The 16,357-nt window shown below is 38.2% G+C and overlaps 1 protein-coding gene across 3 annotated transcripts in view; it reads right to left on the bottom strand.

Annotated features, from left to right (window-relative positions):
- CSMD3 (CUB and Sushi multiple domains 3) overlaps window positions 1-16,357 on the bottom strand; it is a 1,306,760-nt gene that overhangs the window by 474,799 nt on the left and 815,604 nt on the right. For all 3 annotated transcript variants that reach the window (XM_075550585.1, XM_075550586.1, XM_075550587.1), the window contains one exon: window positions 4,277-4,415. In XM_075550585.1, the coding sequence (XP_075406700.1) occupies window positions 4,277-4,415 (139 nt within the window). The remainder of the gene's footprint in view (window positions 1-4,276; window positions 4,416-16,357) is intronic.

The raw sequence follows: 16,357 nt of genomic DNA, 5'->3' as shown, positions 1-16,357 counted from the left end.
TTACATGGAATTGGCCGAGACACCAGAGAGATTGCAGAGTCTCTCCGCAGAGCTGACAGTGATGGACTGCAGAGCTGACAGTGATAGACCCCTAGCTGAATGATTTAGTGATGGGAAAGATGCACTGGAATCCAATCAAGAAAAGCACTATGGGGCTGAGGATTGAAGAATGCTAAAGATCTTACACTTGAGAGGCATCAGAACCCCCTATGAACACACAAATCAGTGACCCTATCCCAGGGTCTGATTCACTAAGTTTCAGATGGGACCCAAGAGCTAATATTTTTAACAAGCTCTGACCTAGATGAAACTGACACTACTGGTCCTGAGCACTTTAGAAGCAGCACAGCTGATGGACGTTTGATTAGAAAACTCTCTTACCTAGTCCAGGTACCAGTACAAACCCCAGCCCACCAGGTCACATGACTAGGTGATGTGGGCAAAGAAGTGGAGCTAATGGTGACATTGAAGACGAATTTCAGAAGAGTCATTGGATTGTAAACTTTGGAGACATTTATCCTGACTTTCTGGATGTGGCTCCCTCCTCCAGGCCACATGAGCATCCACCTGAGAAATTTGGGCCATAGCCAAATTCACTCAAGGTTGTTGTCTCTGGGAAATGCGGCTGCCTGTTAATGAATGTCTCTATCAAAAGAGCCACTTGAAGAAAGAGTGTGGTACAGACATGAGTTGTCAGTAGGGAGGGAGTTTAGATGCTATTTTTTAACCATTTCACAGATAACAACAACAACATCAACAAGAGTTGTATTGTTCATATGGTAGCATTTATTGGTACTGTTCACATGGGAGGGTCTCTAAGAGTGTCGAATGGCATTTCCTTTATAGTATATAACTATGCTAATAAGAAATATTGACGATGGCTTAAGAATGCTGAAGACAAAGTGGGTGTATAAGCAAATGCAATGAAGAAAGCTGATGGTGCCCTCTGTCAAAAGATATAGAATCTGGGGCCCTATAGGCTGGAAGATAAACAAGTGGCCATCTAACTGAGAAACAACAAAGTCCACATGGAAGAAGCACACCAACCTGTGAGATCACAAGTTAACAAAGGAATCAGATACCAAACATCAAAGACAAAAAATAAACAAACATAGCATTGTGAATGATGGGGAGTACAGACTGGGGACCCAGGGCCCATCTGTGGGAAATGACATCCCCTTGCAGAAAGGTCATGGGGACGATATGAGCCAGTCAGGGTACAGCGTAGAAATGATGAAACATACAATTCTCCTCTAGTTCTTGAATGTTTCCTCCTCTCTACTATCATGATCCCAATTCTTCCTTACAAATCTGGCCAGACTGGAGGATGTACACTGGTACAGATAGGAACTGGGAACACAGGGAATCCAGGACAGATGGACCCCTCAGGACCAGTGGTGAGAGTGGTGATAACAGGAGGGTGGAGGGAAGGTGAGGACAAAAGGGGGAATGAACAGATTTCAATAATCTACAAATAACGTCCTCCCTGGGGGATGGTCAGTGAAGAAGTGGGTGAAGGGAGATGTCGAGTGTTGTAAGATATGACAAAATTATAATAATTTATAAATTATTAAGGGTTCATGAGGGATGGGAGAGTGGAAGAGAGGGGAAAAATGAGGAGCTGATATCAAGGGCTCAAGTAGAAAGCAAATGTTTTGAGAATGATGATGGCAACAAATGTACAAAAGTGCTTGGCATGATGGATAGATGAATGGATTATGATAAGAGTTGTATGAGCCCCCAAGAAAATGATTTAAAAACCAAAACAAAACCCACTGAAATCCACAGGGTGTTCTACTCTATTCTCTAGGGTTGCTGTGAGTTGAAATTGATGTGAGGTAGTGGGTTTTTTATAGGTCTTTCTGTATGTGAGGTAGGGCTGTAATATTTTATTTGAATGTTGAAACATAATAATAAGGGAGCGATATCTTGGTTATATAGTTTGAAGTCTAAAATGTACTAACTTATTTTCAAAACCTACACATTATAACCCCTGATACAAAATTATTGTTTAGCTGAACAGGTTAATATAGAAACCATGTATTAAAACAGATATGCATGCATTTCTTAACATATTTATTTAATTATAATGGCTTGAAAAATACACTAATTTTCCAAATGTGATGATATAAATGTAATAAATTTTAAAATATGTGTCCTGTTTATCACATAATAAGAATAAAACTGTCTAATTAATAATATGGCATACTATGATTCCCAGATTCCCTTTTTACACAGTAGAGTCAGGTAATTTGGGTTCCACAGAGATAATTTTATTTGAGCAAAACTTATAATGAATCAATAAATTGATTCTCCAGCTTATTTGGAATTATGATAGCCATGCATGCCATTCCAACTACTGCACAGGTGCTTAAAAATATTCATGGAAACCCCAATATCTCTTAATTCCATTTTCTACCAAATTTCACCTCATTAAGGTTGTACTAACCTTGGCTCCCTGCCCCAAACTACCAATTTTTTTCCAAACTACCAAATATATGTATATGTATATACACATACATACATATCTATATATATAGATATGATTTATTGCCCAATAAAACAAACCAAAGAAGCTGTCATAGATTTGATAATGACTCAGAACTGCTCCTGTGAGTTGCTGGGATTGTAACTTTTTACCAGAAGAAAAGTCTCTCCTTTCCCCCACAGAGGTGGCAGGTAGTTTTGAACTGTTGGCCTCATGATTTGCAGCTCTATGAGCAACCACTTCAGCACCAAGACACTTTCCTGTGAAACATAAACTGGGTTTGTTTCTCCACGTCGTGTGTCAAGAAGAATACAAAGAAGTGCTTGAATAAGGGTACCATTCAATTAAGCAGAAATGATGACATGACTGACAGTTCCCTAAGTTAGCGGCTCTCAACCTGTGGGTCGCAACCCATTTGGGGGTTGAATGACCCTGTCACAGGGGTCGCCCAATTCATAACAGTAGCAAAAGTACAGTGAAGAAGTAGCAATTAAAATAATTTTATGGTTGGGGGGAGGTCACCACAACATGAGGAACTGTATGAAAGGATTGTAGCATCAGGAAGGTTGAGAACCACTGTTCTAAGGGATGAAGTGATACTGTTCATGGGGTCTCCATGACTGCAAATTATTATGGAACCAAAGTGCTTCATCTTTGTTGGACATATATTATCTAGGAATTTGTCACATAGTCTGTACATGGATGAAGGGCTCCTAGTAGTGCTGTCTATTAGATAATAGGCTGCTAATGGGAAATTTGGCAGTCCAACCCATCAACCACTGAGCGTGTGTGTGTGTGTGTGTGTGTGTGTGTGTGCGTGTGTGTGTGTGTGTGGTGGTGGACAGGGGTTGGTGGGAATCTGTCTGCTCCTGTAAACATTAAGTCTCAGAAATCCTATATAGGGTCACTATGAACTAGAATCCAGTCAATGACAGTGAGTTTATCCTCTTTTTAGGTAGATTGACAAAATATAATCATCAGGCCCTAATCAAGAAATGTGCCTACCATGTTGAGACCATGTTTATAAATATGGTCTTTATGATTGTTTGAGTATTTATTATAGAAGGTGGGGAGATGAAGGAAGGAAACAATGTAATTGAGGAAATTTTCCTCAGATAGACTCTACTAATTGTATTTGTGTAGAGTAAGCTGATTCAATCACAGATCAGAATCTGTTCCTTTAACTTTTCAATTGTCTATATAATACTCTTTCAAAAAAAAACAGATTACTTTAACCAATAATAATAATTCCCTTCAAGCAAAAAATAAAAACACCCAACAAATATTCTACTGGCAAGTCATTTATATATAAATGACTTTACAGGGCCATCCACTCCCCACCCCTGCCCAAGGAGTAATGTATAAGAATATGGGTCATTTGCATAACTCTCCATGGTCAGAATATAATGTTGATTTGAACATGTTTACAACAATGTTTTCTCTTGAAATTTAGCAAAGCAAAATTCACAGACTCTTCAAAATATAGGACAAGTAAACTCATTAAGCTAAAGGTCATATGTTTATATCTCAGTGTTGTGCATATGTATAAAGTCACAAAGGTCAATCTTGCATATCTCAGTGGTACTAATACTGTATTAAACAAAAAAAATACTTTACTTGAAAACCACCTGAAAGGTTAAAAGGATGCAAACAGTCTGATACATTCAAGCTACATAATTAACTATTACAATAAAATTATACACTGAATTTTGGAAATAAAATGGAAAAATTCAACTATTCCTTTAGATAAACTTTAACAAAATGGTAGAAAAAAATATTCACAGAGACCTTTCAAATGTAATTTTGATAGAATGTCCAGGTTCAGCTTCAATCACCCACTCACAATTCAAGGAGTCTTTGTAGTACCCCGGCCAGCCTGGTGAGAGAATCACTCCACTGGGAGCGGAAAAATGACCACCACATGGAGCTGAAAAAGAAATCAGAGAACAAATGAGAACAGAGCTTTTAAAACAAGTCGGAGCAAATATTCTCAATAACAACAGCACATCTTTTCAAAAGTATTCCTCTTCCTGTTGAGTGTCATTTATGCTAATTTCATGAAAAGACAAATATTCCTTTAAATTGTTATTAAATAATTACTTTCTCAAAGTAAAAATAATTTACTTTATACAGTACATGTTACATAGCAATCCTTAGCATGTCAGATAATAAACTGATCATCCTGGCGTCTCCAATTACTATCTCATTAACATAGTTTTGTTTTCACAAATGTCTATAATTTTCTTCAATTGTAATGCTTGAAAAACATAACTTTTGAGTTTGGAGGTTCTAATTGATCCTTCACAATGTATGAAATATTCAGCTTTCTTTCACCAAAGTCTTTCATAAAGTTAGGTCTTTCTCAATTGAATCAAATGTTCACCTCATTTTCTAATCTGGTCATTTTACCCTTACTCCAGACCAGTTGTCAGAATCAGACCCCTCAAGTTACAGTTTGATCACACCAATTGCCTTTGCTAGACAGGCATTTTAATCTCTTTCCCCTGTAATACCACATTTAAATCTTCAGGTTATCATTTTTCTCTTAATCTATATGAAGCTGTAACCACAGTGATATAACATTGCCATTCCTGTATGTATTAATTAAATCACGCGGCACAAACAACACGACGTGTCTATCAGGTTTTCAGTGTTGCGGTGGTTTGTGTGTGTTGCTGGTATACTAAATACTAGCAGGGTTGCCCGAAGAGTTTCTAGATTCAAACAGATCACAAAGAAGGAATAGGCTATCCAATTCTGAAAAATTAGTCAGAGAACACTTCTGGATAGAATCAAAATATCAGATACTGAAAACCTCATTAATAGAAGTGGAAAATTGTCATCAGAGATGGTGGCTGAAGATGCACCCCTCACATTAGAGGTGCTCCAAATATGACTGAGAAAGGGCTACCTTCTCAAAATAGGGTAGCTGATAAAGACCTAGATGAAGTAAAGCTGGGGAAATAAGGCCTCAGGGCCTGCCTTTGTTCATGGTGCATCACTCAAAATGCGAAGAAACAGCTACAGACATTAATTAATAATCAGAACTTTCAGTGCATAAAGTGAGTATCAATGCACATTAAAAGCTTTAAAAAGTAAAATGAAACACAAAACGATTGATGCGATTGGTGGGAGTGAGCTGAAATAGACTGGGATAGGCCACATAGAATCAGAAGTTCACCTGGTTCACTATCCCGGGAATGACAAGACTCAAGAGGAATGAGGTCATATTCATCGTCAAAAAGGACGTTTGAAGTTCTATCTTAAAGTACAAATGCTATCTGTGGTGGTTTGTATAAAAAACATACAGCAATGCAAGTATTATACAAATTTATTCACCAAACACTAAAACTAGTGATGCAGAGATTGAAGAATTCTACCAATGTCTTCACTCAGAAACTGACAAAAAAAAATAGGCAATGGAGTTTCATTGATTATTACTGGCAATCAGAAGGCAAAAGTTGGAAACAAAGAAGAAGGAAAAGTACTTGGGAAACAAGTTCTTGTTGAAAGAAACAAATTTGGAGATCTAGTGAACCGATTACAAGGATCTACATATAACCTCCTCCCTCGGGGATGGACAACAGAAAAGTGGGGGAAGGGAGATGTGGACAGTGTAAGATATGACAAAATAATAATAATTTATGAATTATGAAGAGTTCATGAGGGAGGGAGGATCAGGGAAGGATGGGAAAATAAGGAGCTGATATTAAGGGCTCAAGTAGAAAGCAAATGTTTTGAGAATGATGATGGCAACAAATGTACAAATGTGCTTGACACAATGGAAGGATGTATGGATTGTGATAAGAATCGTACAAACCCCCAATAAAATGATTTTTTTAATTGTAAGGTGAACCACTTCTTAATCAGAAATACATTTTTTCAACAACTTCACAGGATGGAATACATTAAAATCAAATTGACTAAATGTTGGTGAAGAGACAATGGAGAAGATCAATATCAACAGCTAAAATGAGGCTATGGGCTGGTAATCACTTGCTCAGATGTTCAGATGCTGATATCAATTGCTCAAATTGAAGCTAAAAAATATTAAAATAAGTCCATGAGAGGCAACATATGACATTGACCTATTCCACCAGAATTTCTAGAACACATGGGACACATTAAGCACTGATGACGAAAGGCTGGATGAACTGTGTGATGACATCAAGAACATCCTACATGAAGAAAGCAAAAGGCCTTTACAAATAGAGAAAATAAAAAAGGTGGAGGTCAGAAGATACTCAGAAACTTGCTCTTAATTTTAGAGTAGCTAAGGCAAAGGGAAGAAATGATGAAGTCAAAAGCTGAACAGAAATCTTCGAAGGGTGGTTTGGAGAAAACAAAGCCAACATTATAATGAAATGTGCAAAGACCTAGAGTTAGAAAACCTAAAAGAGAGAAAACGTTCATTGTATGTTAAACTGAAAGAATTAAGGAAAAAAATCAAGCTCTGTTGCAATAGTGAAAGATTCTATGGGCAAAATATTGAAAAACATAGGAAGCAATTTTTAAAATAGAAAGAATGCACAGAGTCATTGTACCAAAAAGAATGAGTCATGGGGAGATGATGAATAAGATTCTCTAGTATAAATAACAAAGATATGTCTAAGGTGAACCAGAGGCCGCCAGAAAACATAGAGTCAGGAATGGATTTTGGGCTCACATGTAATCCTAGCTCCAATCAAAGAACAATTAGTCTTTACGACACACCCCTACTGGATTCTCGCCCTGATGAGGGGAACAGAGAAAATGTGAGTGCTATAGCAAAGGGTAGTGAAGACATTAGATGGTACCTGCCTATTATAACAAATAGCATCTGGGATCTTAATGACTTGTTTTCAAATAGCCCACCATATATGTGAGATGTGGAGGAAGCACACCAGTGTCCATGACCCAAGGAAATAAATTATATAATCCAAATCAAGAAGGAGGGAATAGTATCAGAACTGAAACTGTGAGATTCTGGTTGCAGAAGACTATAGGTGACAGTGGAAGCCCTAATATATTTGCATGATCTCCCCAGGCATCCCACTAACCCCCAGTGACATCCCACTCGCCATAATCCAGGGATGGGAATAACCTGGTTATCAGACAGAGTATTGGAGAAATAACTACAGTGGTTTAAAATGATAAATCTGACTTGAAAGATTAAAATCTTGTCACTTGATCTCCCTTCTGACAGACTTTGTCCTTGATGTGGTTTTTAATATTTTTGTGCTTTTTAAAATATTATGGTATTTCTCTGTTGTATTTCATCATTGTTGATAGCTGTATTGACTCTCTGCTATGTATTCTTCTATGTTTTAGTTTATGAAGCCCATGGTGGATGAATCTATAGAGAAAATCAATCAAGTAAGGGATCCTCGGATGTACGGCAGGGGATGTGGGAGCTATAATTAAGAACTGATATCAAGGAGTCCAAGAAGAAAGATGTTTTGAAACTGATCATGGTAGCAATTGTACAACACTGTTTGCTTTGGTTGAATTATGGAATGATATGTCTGGATTAGGTTCTAAAGAAAAAAGAAATGAAAAAAAAGGAATTAGTCCAACAGTCAACTTTTATTTCAAGTGGTAGCATATGAGCAAGAACCAATGGAACTGAAGGAAGAAGTTCAAACTGCACTGAAAGTATTAGCCAGATACAAGGTTCCAGGAATTCATGGAATATCAATTGAAGTGTTTCAACACGTTGATGAAGCACAGGAAAAACTCACTTGTCTACACCAAGAAATTTGGAAGACGGGAGTCTGGTAGCTAAGTGATTACTAGTTGGCAGCAATCCACAAGCCCAGCAGTTTAAAACCACCGGCCATCGGGTTTTCTACTCCCATCAAGAGTTATAGTCTCAGAACACCACAGGTGCAGTTCCACCCTGGTCGACAGGGTCACCATGATTTTGCACCAACTCCATGGGAGTGAGTGTGTGTGAGTTCACTACTTGGAAGAGATTCATATTTGTACCCATTCCAGAGACAGGTGCCCCAACTGAATGCTCTCAAATTATAGAAACAGATCATTAAGAATACTTGTAAGTAAAATTTTGATGGAGTTCATTCAACAACATTTGCAGGAGTACATTGACAGGGAGCTCGCAACAATCCAGGTCATATCCAGGAAAGGCCATAGAACAAGGGATATCATTGGGTGATGTCAAATATACCTTGGCTAGATGCAAAGAATACCTGAAAGATGTTTATTTGTGTTTCACTGACTATGCAAAGCCACTCAACTCTATGGTACATAAGAAACTATGGATAGTCTGGAGAAGAACGGGAATTCAAGGACACTTGGCTGTGCTCATGTGGAACTTGCACAGGGACCAAGAGGCAGTTGTGTGAGTAGAACAATGGCAAACTCCATGGTTAAAGGTCAAGATCAAGGTATGTGTCAGTGTGGTATCCTCTCCTCATGCTTATTCCATCTGTATGCTGAGCAAATAATCACCAAGGCAGGAGTAAATGAAGAACGTGGCATAAGGATTGGAGGAAGGCTTACTAACTGTCTATGATAATGCAAATGACATAACCTTGCTGGCTGAAAATGAGGAGGACTTGAAGCACTTGCTGATGAAGATCAAGGGTTGCAGCCTCCAGTAATAGATACAACTCAATGCAAAGAAGGACTGAAATCCTCACAAATGGACCAATAGGTAACACTAAGTGGAGAAAAGATTGACATGGTCAAGACTTTGTTCTGCTTGGATTCACAATCAATGCTCATGGCAGCAGCATTCCAGAGATCAAATGATGCATTGATTGCACTGGGCAAATCTGCTGCAGGAAATTTCTTTAAGATTTTGGAAAGCAGGGTTACTTTGAGGATTAAAGTCCACTTGCTCTAAGTCATGGTATTTTCAACCCCTCATTTGCATGTAAATGTTGGGCATTGAATTGAGGAAGAAGAATTAATGCGTTTGAACTGTGGTATTGGTGAAGAATACTGAAAGCACCCTGGATTTCCAAAAGAACAAAGAGCTGGATCTTGGAAAAGACACTGTGAACATGCTCCTTAAAGTCAAAGATGGTAAGTGTTTGTCTCATGGAGCTTGGACATGTTGTTATGGGAGACCAGCCCTTAGAGAAGGGCATTGTGTTTAAGTAAAGTGTTAGCAAAAAAAAGAAAAGGCCCTTACCAAGACGGATTGATGCAGTGACCAGAAAGTGAAGGTTAACCACAGAGAATCCGTGAGTTTGGTGCAGGACTGGGCAGAGTCTGGTTTTACATGGGATCACTATGGGTGGGAACACCTGGATTGCAACAACTCATTTTAGAAATGCAGAAGACAAGTTCAGAGAATTCCTCTTGCTGGAATTGGTAAGACTTGAGTGTACCCAAAACACATTCACATTGTCATTCAATGTTTGCAAAACCATCCCTCTTTTATTATGCCATGTGTTGGTAAACAACACCATGAACCAGTCATTGTCTTGGATATTTTAATTATTTGATCAATTTACTCCTCTATCCAACTCATCCTCATGCATACTCCTGTTGCCTGTCTCTGTGGTTGTCATTTGAGTTAAATTACGTAACTTCCTACTGGAGTACAAAAACGCCCTCTTAATTCCTGCATTTATATCACCTACGAACTACTCAAATATTGTAAGCATAACTACACATATTTTTCAATGATTCACAGGCTCTTTATATGCTGACCAATAACACCTGGCATGAGCTCATCATTGCCTACTGTCTAGACTAGACGGAAAATCTCCCTTTTATTCTGCTTCTAAACTACATTGGCCTGTCCTAATATCTAACATTTGCAGAATCCACACACACACACACACACACACACACACACACATAGTAGAATAAAGAATATTTGATACATTAAAATTTGTGAGGAAAGATAAAAATTGTCAAATATGCACTATACCAAATTTTAAACATAAACATTGTTTTTATTATTTTATATCCTTATTTATTTATAAATTTATATTAAGACTATTCTGTCTGTTTTAATTGCTCTATTTGATTATTTCTGTTTAATAATCTAAAATTTATTGCTCTATTTTTCCTTTTTTGTTGTTTTCAAGTAGCTTGAATAAACCCAGATAAAATATTATTTAGAAATTGGTTTAGAAATTGAGCTTACTATAAAAACTTGCATAAAATATTCTCAATGTAAAATTGCCAGATTTTGTCTATTGTATGACAATCAAATTGTATGAGATGCAATTTTCATGAAAAACTAAATTTTAATCATTGGGAGAATTTAATTTTATTTCCTAAAAAGCTTTCAAAGGAAGCTATCCCATGAAGATTATTTACTCTCCCTAGTTATGATGATTCATAATTAGGTTTCCTGTAGGGTTATTATATATTTCAAAAATAAGATGATGTGCATAAGCATAATAGTCACTTCAATTACCATATTTTAAAAGACAGAGCTAGGTTTTTTGTTAAAAGAGAAGACCCGGGAAATAGGAAGAGTTCTTAAACACAAATTTTTAATATGTGATCAACTTATATTGTTCTAGGAGAGTTTTTATACACTTCAGCCTCATCATTATTAAAAGAGGTAGTCTAGAACTGAATAGTTCATAGTGGGTCATAAAGGATTAAACATTAAAGTACCGAAAGTTATTTTGTGTAGTCTCTCATTCCAAATTTTAAGGGAGCTAGACGTAGGAGAAAGGTTAATATTTACTGAGAAAACATTCGGGAATAGTGGTCCTGCAAAACAGCAAATATTCTCCTAATTATGATAGTATAAGAAGTATCTTCTTTCACCCATATATAAGGTTAGAACTGGAACACTCGAAAAGTATTTTTCTACAAGTATGGAAACAGATTCCCCAGAAGCAATGGAGCCTCAGAGAAGAAAGAGACAGTGCAAGCCAGGCAGAAAGAGACTCGTGGTCAAAATGAGTAGCAGACAAACGGCGAGAAGATACGTAGGTGAAGAAGTCATGACGTAGCAACGGCAGCAGATCGAGGAAGTGACAAAATGCAGGAAAAGACTGTGGAGAAATGTTCAAGTGGAGTAGAATAAAAGTAGCTGCAGAAATCTGCCAAAAGCAAAAATAGCACAAATACAAGTTGTTTTATTCTTTATCTATGAGTTTGGGAAGCAAACATGATAATATTATCTACATAATTTTTTGCAAAAACATACAGGTTTAAAACAAATAGCTAACAATAATAATATTAGTAACAATGTTTTAAATTTGTAGATGGAAATCCAACTGTACTATAAATAGTAATAACAATAGAAGGACAATGAGATGGTGCCCCAGTCCTTGTAATGTTACCTTATCTAGGTACTCTCTATGTGTTTGATAATGCAGTTAACAAATAGTTTCACTTTTGGCTTACTCTAAGCAAAGATACTAATGAAATCATAGTTTTGATATGCTAGTTATATTTTAAGTATCTGCAATTGAATATATATCCATTTCAACTTAAGAAATATGCATATATTGATTACGTCAATAGTTGCTGTTTACCTCCAGCAGCAAAGGCTTTATACTTCCTAAAACTACTACTTCAAATGACAGCAACTTGTTCCTGGCTGAATAAGGAAAACTTGAAATATCTAGAACTCAGAAAAGCAGCAAAGCCATAGGAGATATTTCCCAAGTCCAACCTATTCAAGTATTTATTCATTATTGTATTCATTCATTTATCTAGCCATTGAAAAACCCCATACATCGTGCCAGATATGTGTCATGGTGGTATGTATGTTACATACTTCTCATTAACATTATTGATTGTTTCCAATGTGACAGGCGGTTCTCTAAAAACTCCTTGGGTATTTTAAATATTGTTCAAAACAGCCCAACCATGAGGCATTAACTACCCTACTTAGGATCACTGAGCGAAAGAGAATTCAAATAACTTGCATGTTTCCTAGAAACGAACAGAGATTCCAGAACTTTCTTTTCAATGGCTTTTAAAACCCTCCAAGTCCTCATGGTTAAAACACAGCAACATAGATAAATGGAAGTAAAGATGAATATCATATATTCTGTAGCAATGACATGCCCCAGAACAAGGGAACTAGAAAAGGGAAAAAACAAAGGTTTCATAAAAGATGTACTTTCTGAATCTTCGGGGGAAGAAGTGATAGGGACTCAGGAGTACTAAGTACTAAGTTAAATTGACCAATGAGCTGGAGGCAATTGGAAACTTGCAAACAATGGATACTGGGTAAGATAGTCATCTGAATGGAGGCTACGTATAAAATGGACTAGGAGAAATGGATCTGGAGTTGATATGAACAAATAATACATGGCTAAAATTTTCTCCGGACAAGCCATACTTATATTATGAAATAAGACAGTGACAGAAAAGGGCCAACTATGAGAGCTATTTGGGAGGTGAACTAAACACCAACAAAGTAAAACAATTTTAAAGTTATATAGTAAGCAAGGAGTAGCTGGCCCTGGTGTTTCTGGCATGAACCACAGAATGGATGGTGATTTCATTCACCAAAGAGATGAAAACAAAACAGGAAAGTGTTTATTTCAAAAGATAATGAGAGTCAACACTGAAGTTGAAGTGCTTGTGAAACATCATAAAACACAATAGAACATAGAATTTGGAGATGCTGGCTATATTGGGCATCATTTTCAATATGCCTGTAGATGGAAGTTAACATTTCAATTTTGGTAGAATTTTAGGTGCATGGCCAGAGGGAAAACTAAGAAGTTTTGAATATTCAGCCCTTTGAAAAAGAATTTTATTTAATATACGTATTTAGCAATAGACTTTCTATGACAACATTGAGGCCAACATTGGAATGCATGATTGCTGGAAGGTTTTTCTTCTGTCCTAATTCTGAGAATTAGGACAATTCAAGTTAGGACAAATCAAGGACAATCCAAACAAATAATCACGGAGCTTCCAGTGGTTTAACAGTATAGTCTATTTCACACTCCTGTAACTGTTCCCAGGGGTGAACCTGTTTTTAGAAGGGAAACACTCTCACCCCAGTCTCTGAAGACTTAGGCAGACAAAGCTTCAGCTATTGTCAATGTATGACTTCTTAGGCAGCCTTGGAGGGCATCTCTATTTCAACAATCCTGCAGATTTCCAGGGTGTTATTACCATATGTAGCTGTAGGGTAGGGCCTATCGATTTGCACTGTTAACCAGCTTTCTTCCTACCTCCATCATTCAGGTCATTTTACCATAAGACATTGGAAGGGAATATACCTAGACTGTGACCTTAAAATTCTTCTGTATAATCAGAAGGTTCCTGGGATCAGGGAATGGTTTGGATCTTTTGGAGGAATACAGGTTCCTGCCTCTAAACCCAATGCGACCAAATCTATTTCTCATTGAGTCAAGCCTAACTCACAGTTAGAATAGAACTATTCCATAGGGCCTCCTATGTAAAAGCATTAAAGAATCAAACCACCACGTCTTATCCCACAGTGGATTGCCACCACCAAGCTCTTGGTTAGCAGTTCTGAGCTCCCACTGTGTGGCCAGAGCGCCTATCTGTTGCTGCGATCCCTCCTTTTTGCAGAAGTGACAATGAGATTGGAGAGCACACGCTGAATATCAAGTGCACATTGTTCACTTAGTCCACACTCTTTTTCTAAGGCCTGATAAATAATCTGAATTAGACTGTTGGCTCATTTCTGTTACTTTACGTAAAATGGACAAACTCAAAATGACGAGTGCATTTTAGGATCTCTTTCAAAAAGTTGGAAGCACTTCAGATTGTATTCCCACAAACAAGATCTTGAATAAAATTGTTGAGGGGTTCTAGTGCCCCATGACAGGTAAGCTCCTTTATCTGCAAAGTAGCATTTCAAAGCTGAGTTTCTCTGTAGCAGGGTTTCGAAAGCAAGGGTCTGGATATACAGGAAATAAGGAGGTGTGGATTCTAGCATTTGGTAGGATAGCCTCTCAGTGCCACTGAGCACCAAAGATCCAGATGCCACCTAAGAAGCTGTCAGTTCCTTTTCTCTATCCCACCTCTACCCTGCCTTGTGTTCTCTTAAGCTTGCTTTATGTTTATAGATGTAGTAAGTCATCACCACTTTAATCTCGGCACACGGAATGATGGGAAAATAATTTATGGGGAAACAAGTCAGGTCTGGATCCAGGATAAAATGAGAAAGCCCACGTCCCAGGAAGCAGATGGTCATGATTTCAGAGACATATGACACCCACAGCTCCTCACCTCTTTCTCTCTGTTCCATCCCCACCCCCATCCGTTGGCCTACAGAGATTTAAAGCAAAACCTTGAATTTTGCCTCTAATGTTATCCAAGAGATTTAGAATTTAATATAACTTAAATGAGTTGCCAAAGAGAATTTACATATGTATCTATTTGCATGTAAAATAAGTATATTTGTATATATGTATATATAAACACAAATATGAATGTATGTGTGTAAAATCACATATTCTCAAAGAGATTCACAAATCCATTATGCTCCATGTATCACAGTGTTCTTTTAAATGTTCCTCTCCAAAGAATTCTCTCCAAGGGGACTGTAATGCCCCTCAATAGGAGGGCTTTCATTTCCTCTAAGGCTAATTGGGATTCAAGAGAAAACCCCTTATCCTCAAAAGAAAAATTCATCAGGAATGCAAGTCCAGCCTTGGCTCTAAATAGTTCTCCAAGGACTTTCCTCTCATCCTATTCACTCAAGGGACTCTCTCAGACACCTCCCCCCCCCCCGCCCGGGGAGTTGAAGGATAATAACCCATAGATATGCAGGACGGTCGCCACTGAGGGCAAGGATGTTCATGCTTGGGTAAGCAGTTTATGGAACATTCTAAAATTGGTAGAGTAAAAAACAGAAACTAATTTCTCTTTTTTTTATCCCCTAATTATTCCCTTCAAACCAACATGGCCAGATATCCCTCTGTTTAAAGAACAGGTTGGCTAGATCTTTTTATTTAAAAAAAAAATCACTTTGTGTATTGTGATAGTCTGGGTAGTTTAGAGAAACAAATCCACAGAAACTCATGTGTAAAAGAGAGTTTTATATAAAGGGTAAATGTGCATCAAGAAAACATCCCAACCCAGTGTTGCCCAAGCCCACAAGTCCAACATTAACCCATATGTCCGACACCAGTCCACAAAGTCCTCCTCCATCTCACAAAACAGACACAATGATGCCGACTGCAAGAGGAAAGCCAAGTCAGTGAACGTGTAAACATCTCGATGCTGGCAGGGGTCACCACCCGGCTGCCCCAGCATCCAGGGCTGCAGCAGCGTAGGTCCATGTGGCTTCTCCTCAGGGATGTCTTGCAGGAAGTGAGCCTTGCCAGCTGAAGCAGGGAACTGGCTGAGGCAGCTCCACCCTGGTCTGACCATCAGAAAGCAAGAGACCCAAGAACTCAAAAGGCAAGGCTCACTGAGCCAGTTATCCCTCTGCCCTTCAATTAATGCCACATGTGTTTATCAACCAGGTTGGCACAATAAACTAACTACCTCAAGTATTTAAACTTGGTGGACATCATGTTAAAATTCTTACCTCATTCCCCTCTCTCCTACTCACCAACTGAAGATGCATCTTTGAGCCATGGCCAAGAAGTTAACAGGAGGGAGGGGCACTGGTGGTGGAAAGCCATACCAGGACCTACTAGTTTACTCTTCTCCCAAGTCTTCCATTTCTCGTGCTTGTTAGGACCAATAAAAACTAGGGAAACCATCAATCAGATGACCTGACACACGAGCTCAAGTACACCAGTGGTCACGAAGAGGCTGCCCAGGCAGGCAATGGTTTGTTCTTTTCTCGTCTCCCTAACGTGTCCATAGGTGGGAGTTCACTCCGTGGCAAGAAACGACTTCAGCACTTGAGATTGTGTGTCACTGGCCGCACTAGTCCTGTCCCCTCCATAGGTCATCTTCCTGTAGGACGGTGAAGACGCAGTCCTCTTCGCTCCTTTG

Source organism: Tenrec ecaudatus, chromosome 5 (genome assembly GCF_050624435.1).
Source record: "Tenrec ecaudatus isolate mTenEca1 chromosome 5, mTenEca1.hap1, whole genome shotgun sequence".
NCBI lineage: Eukaryota > Metazoa > Chordata > Mammalia > Afrosoricida > Tenrecidae > Tenrec > Tenrec ecaudatus.
This window is presented reverse-complemented; position numbering and strand designations above follow the sequence as displayed.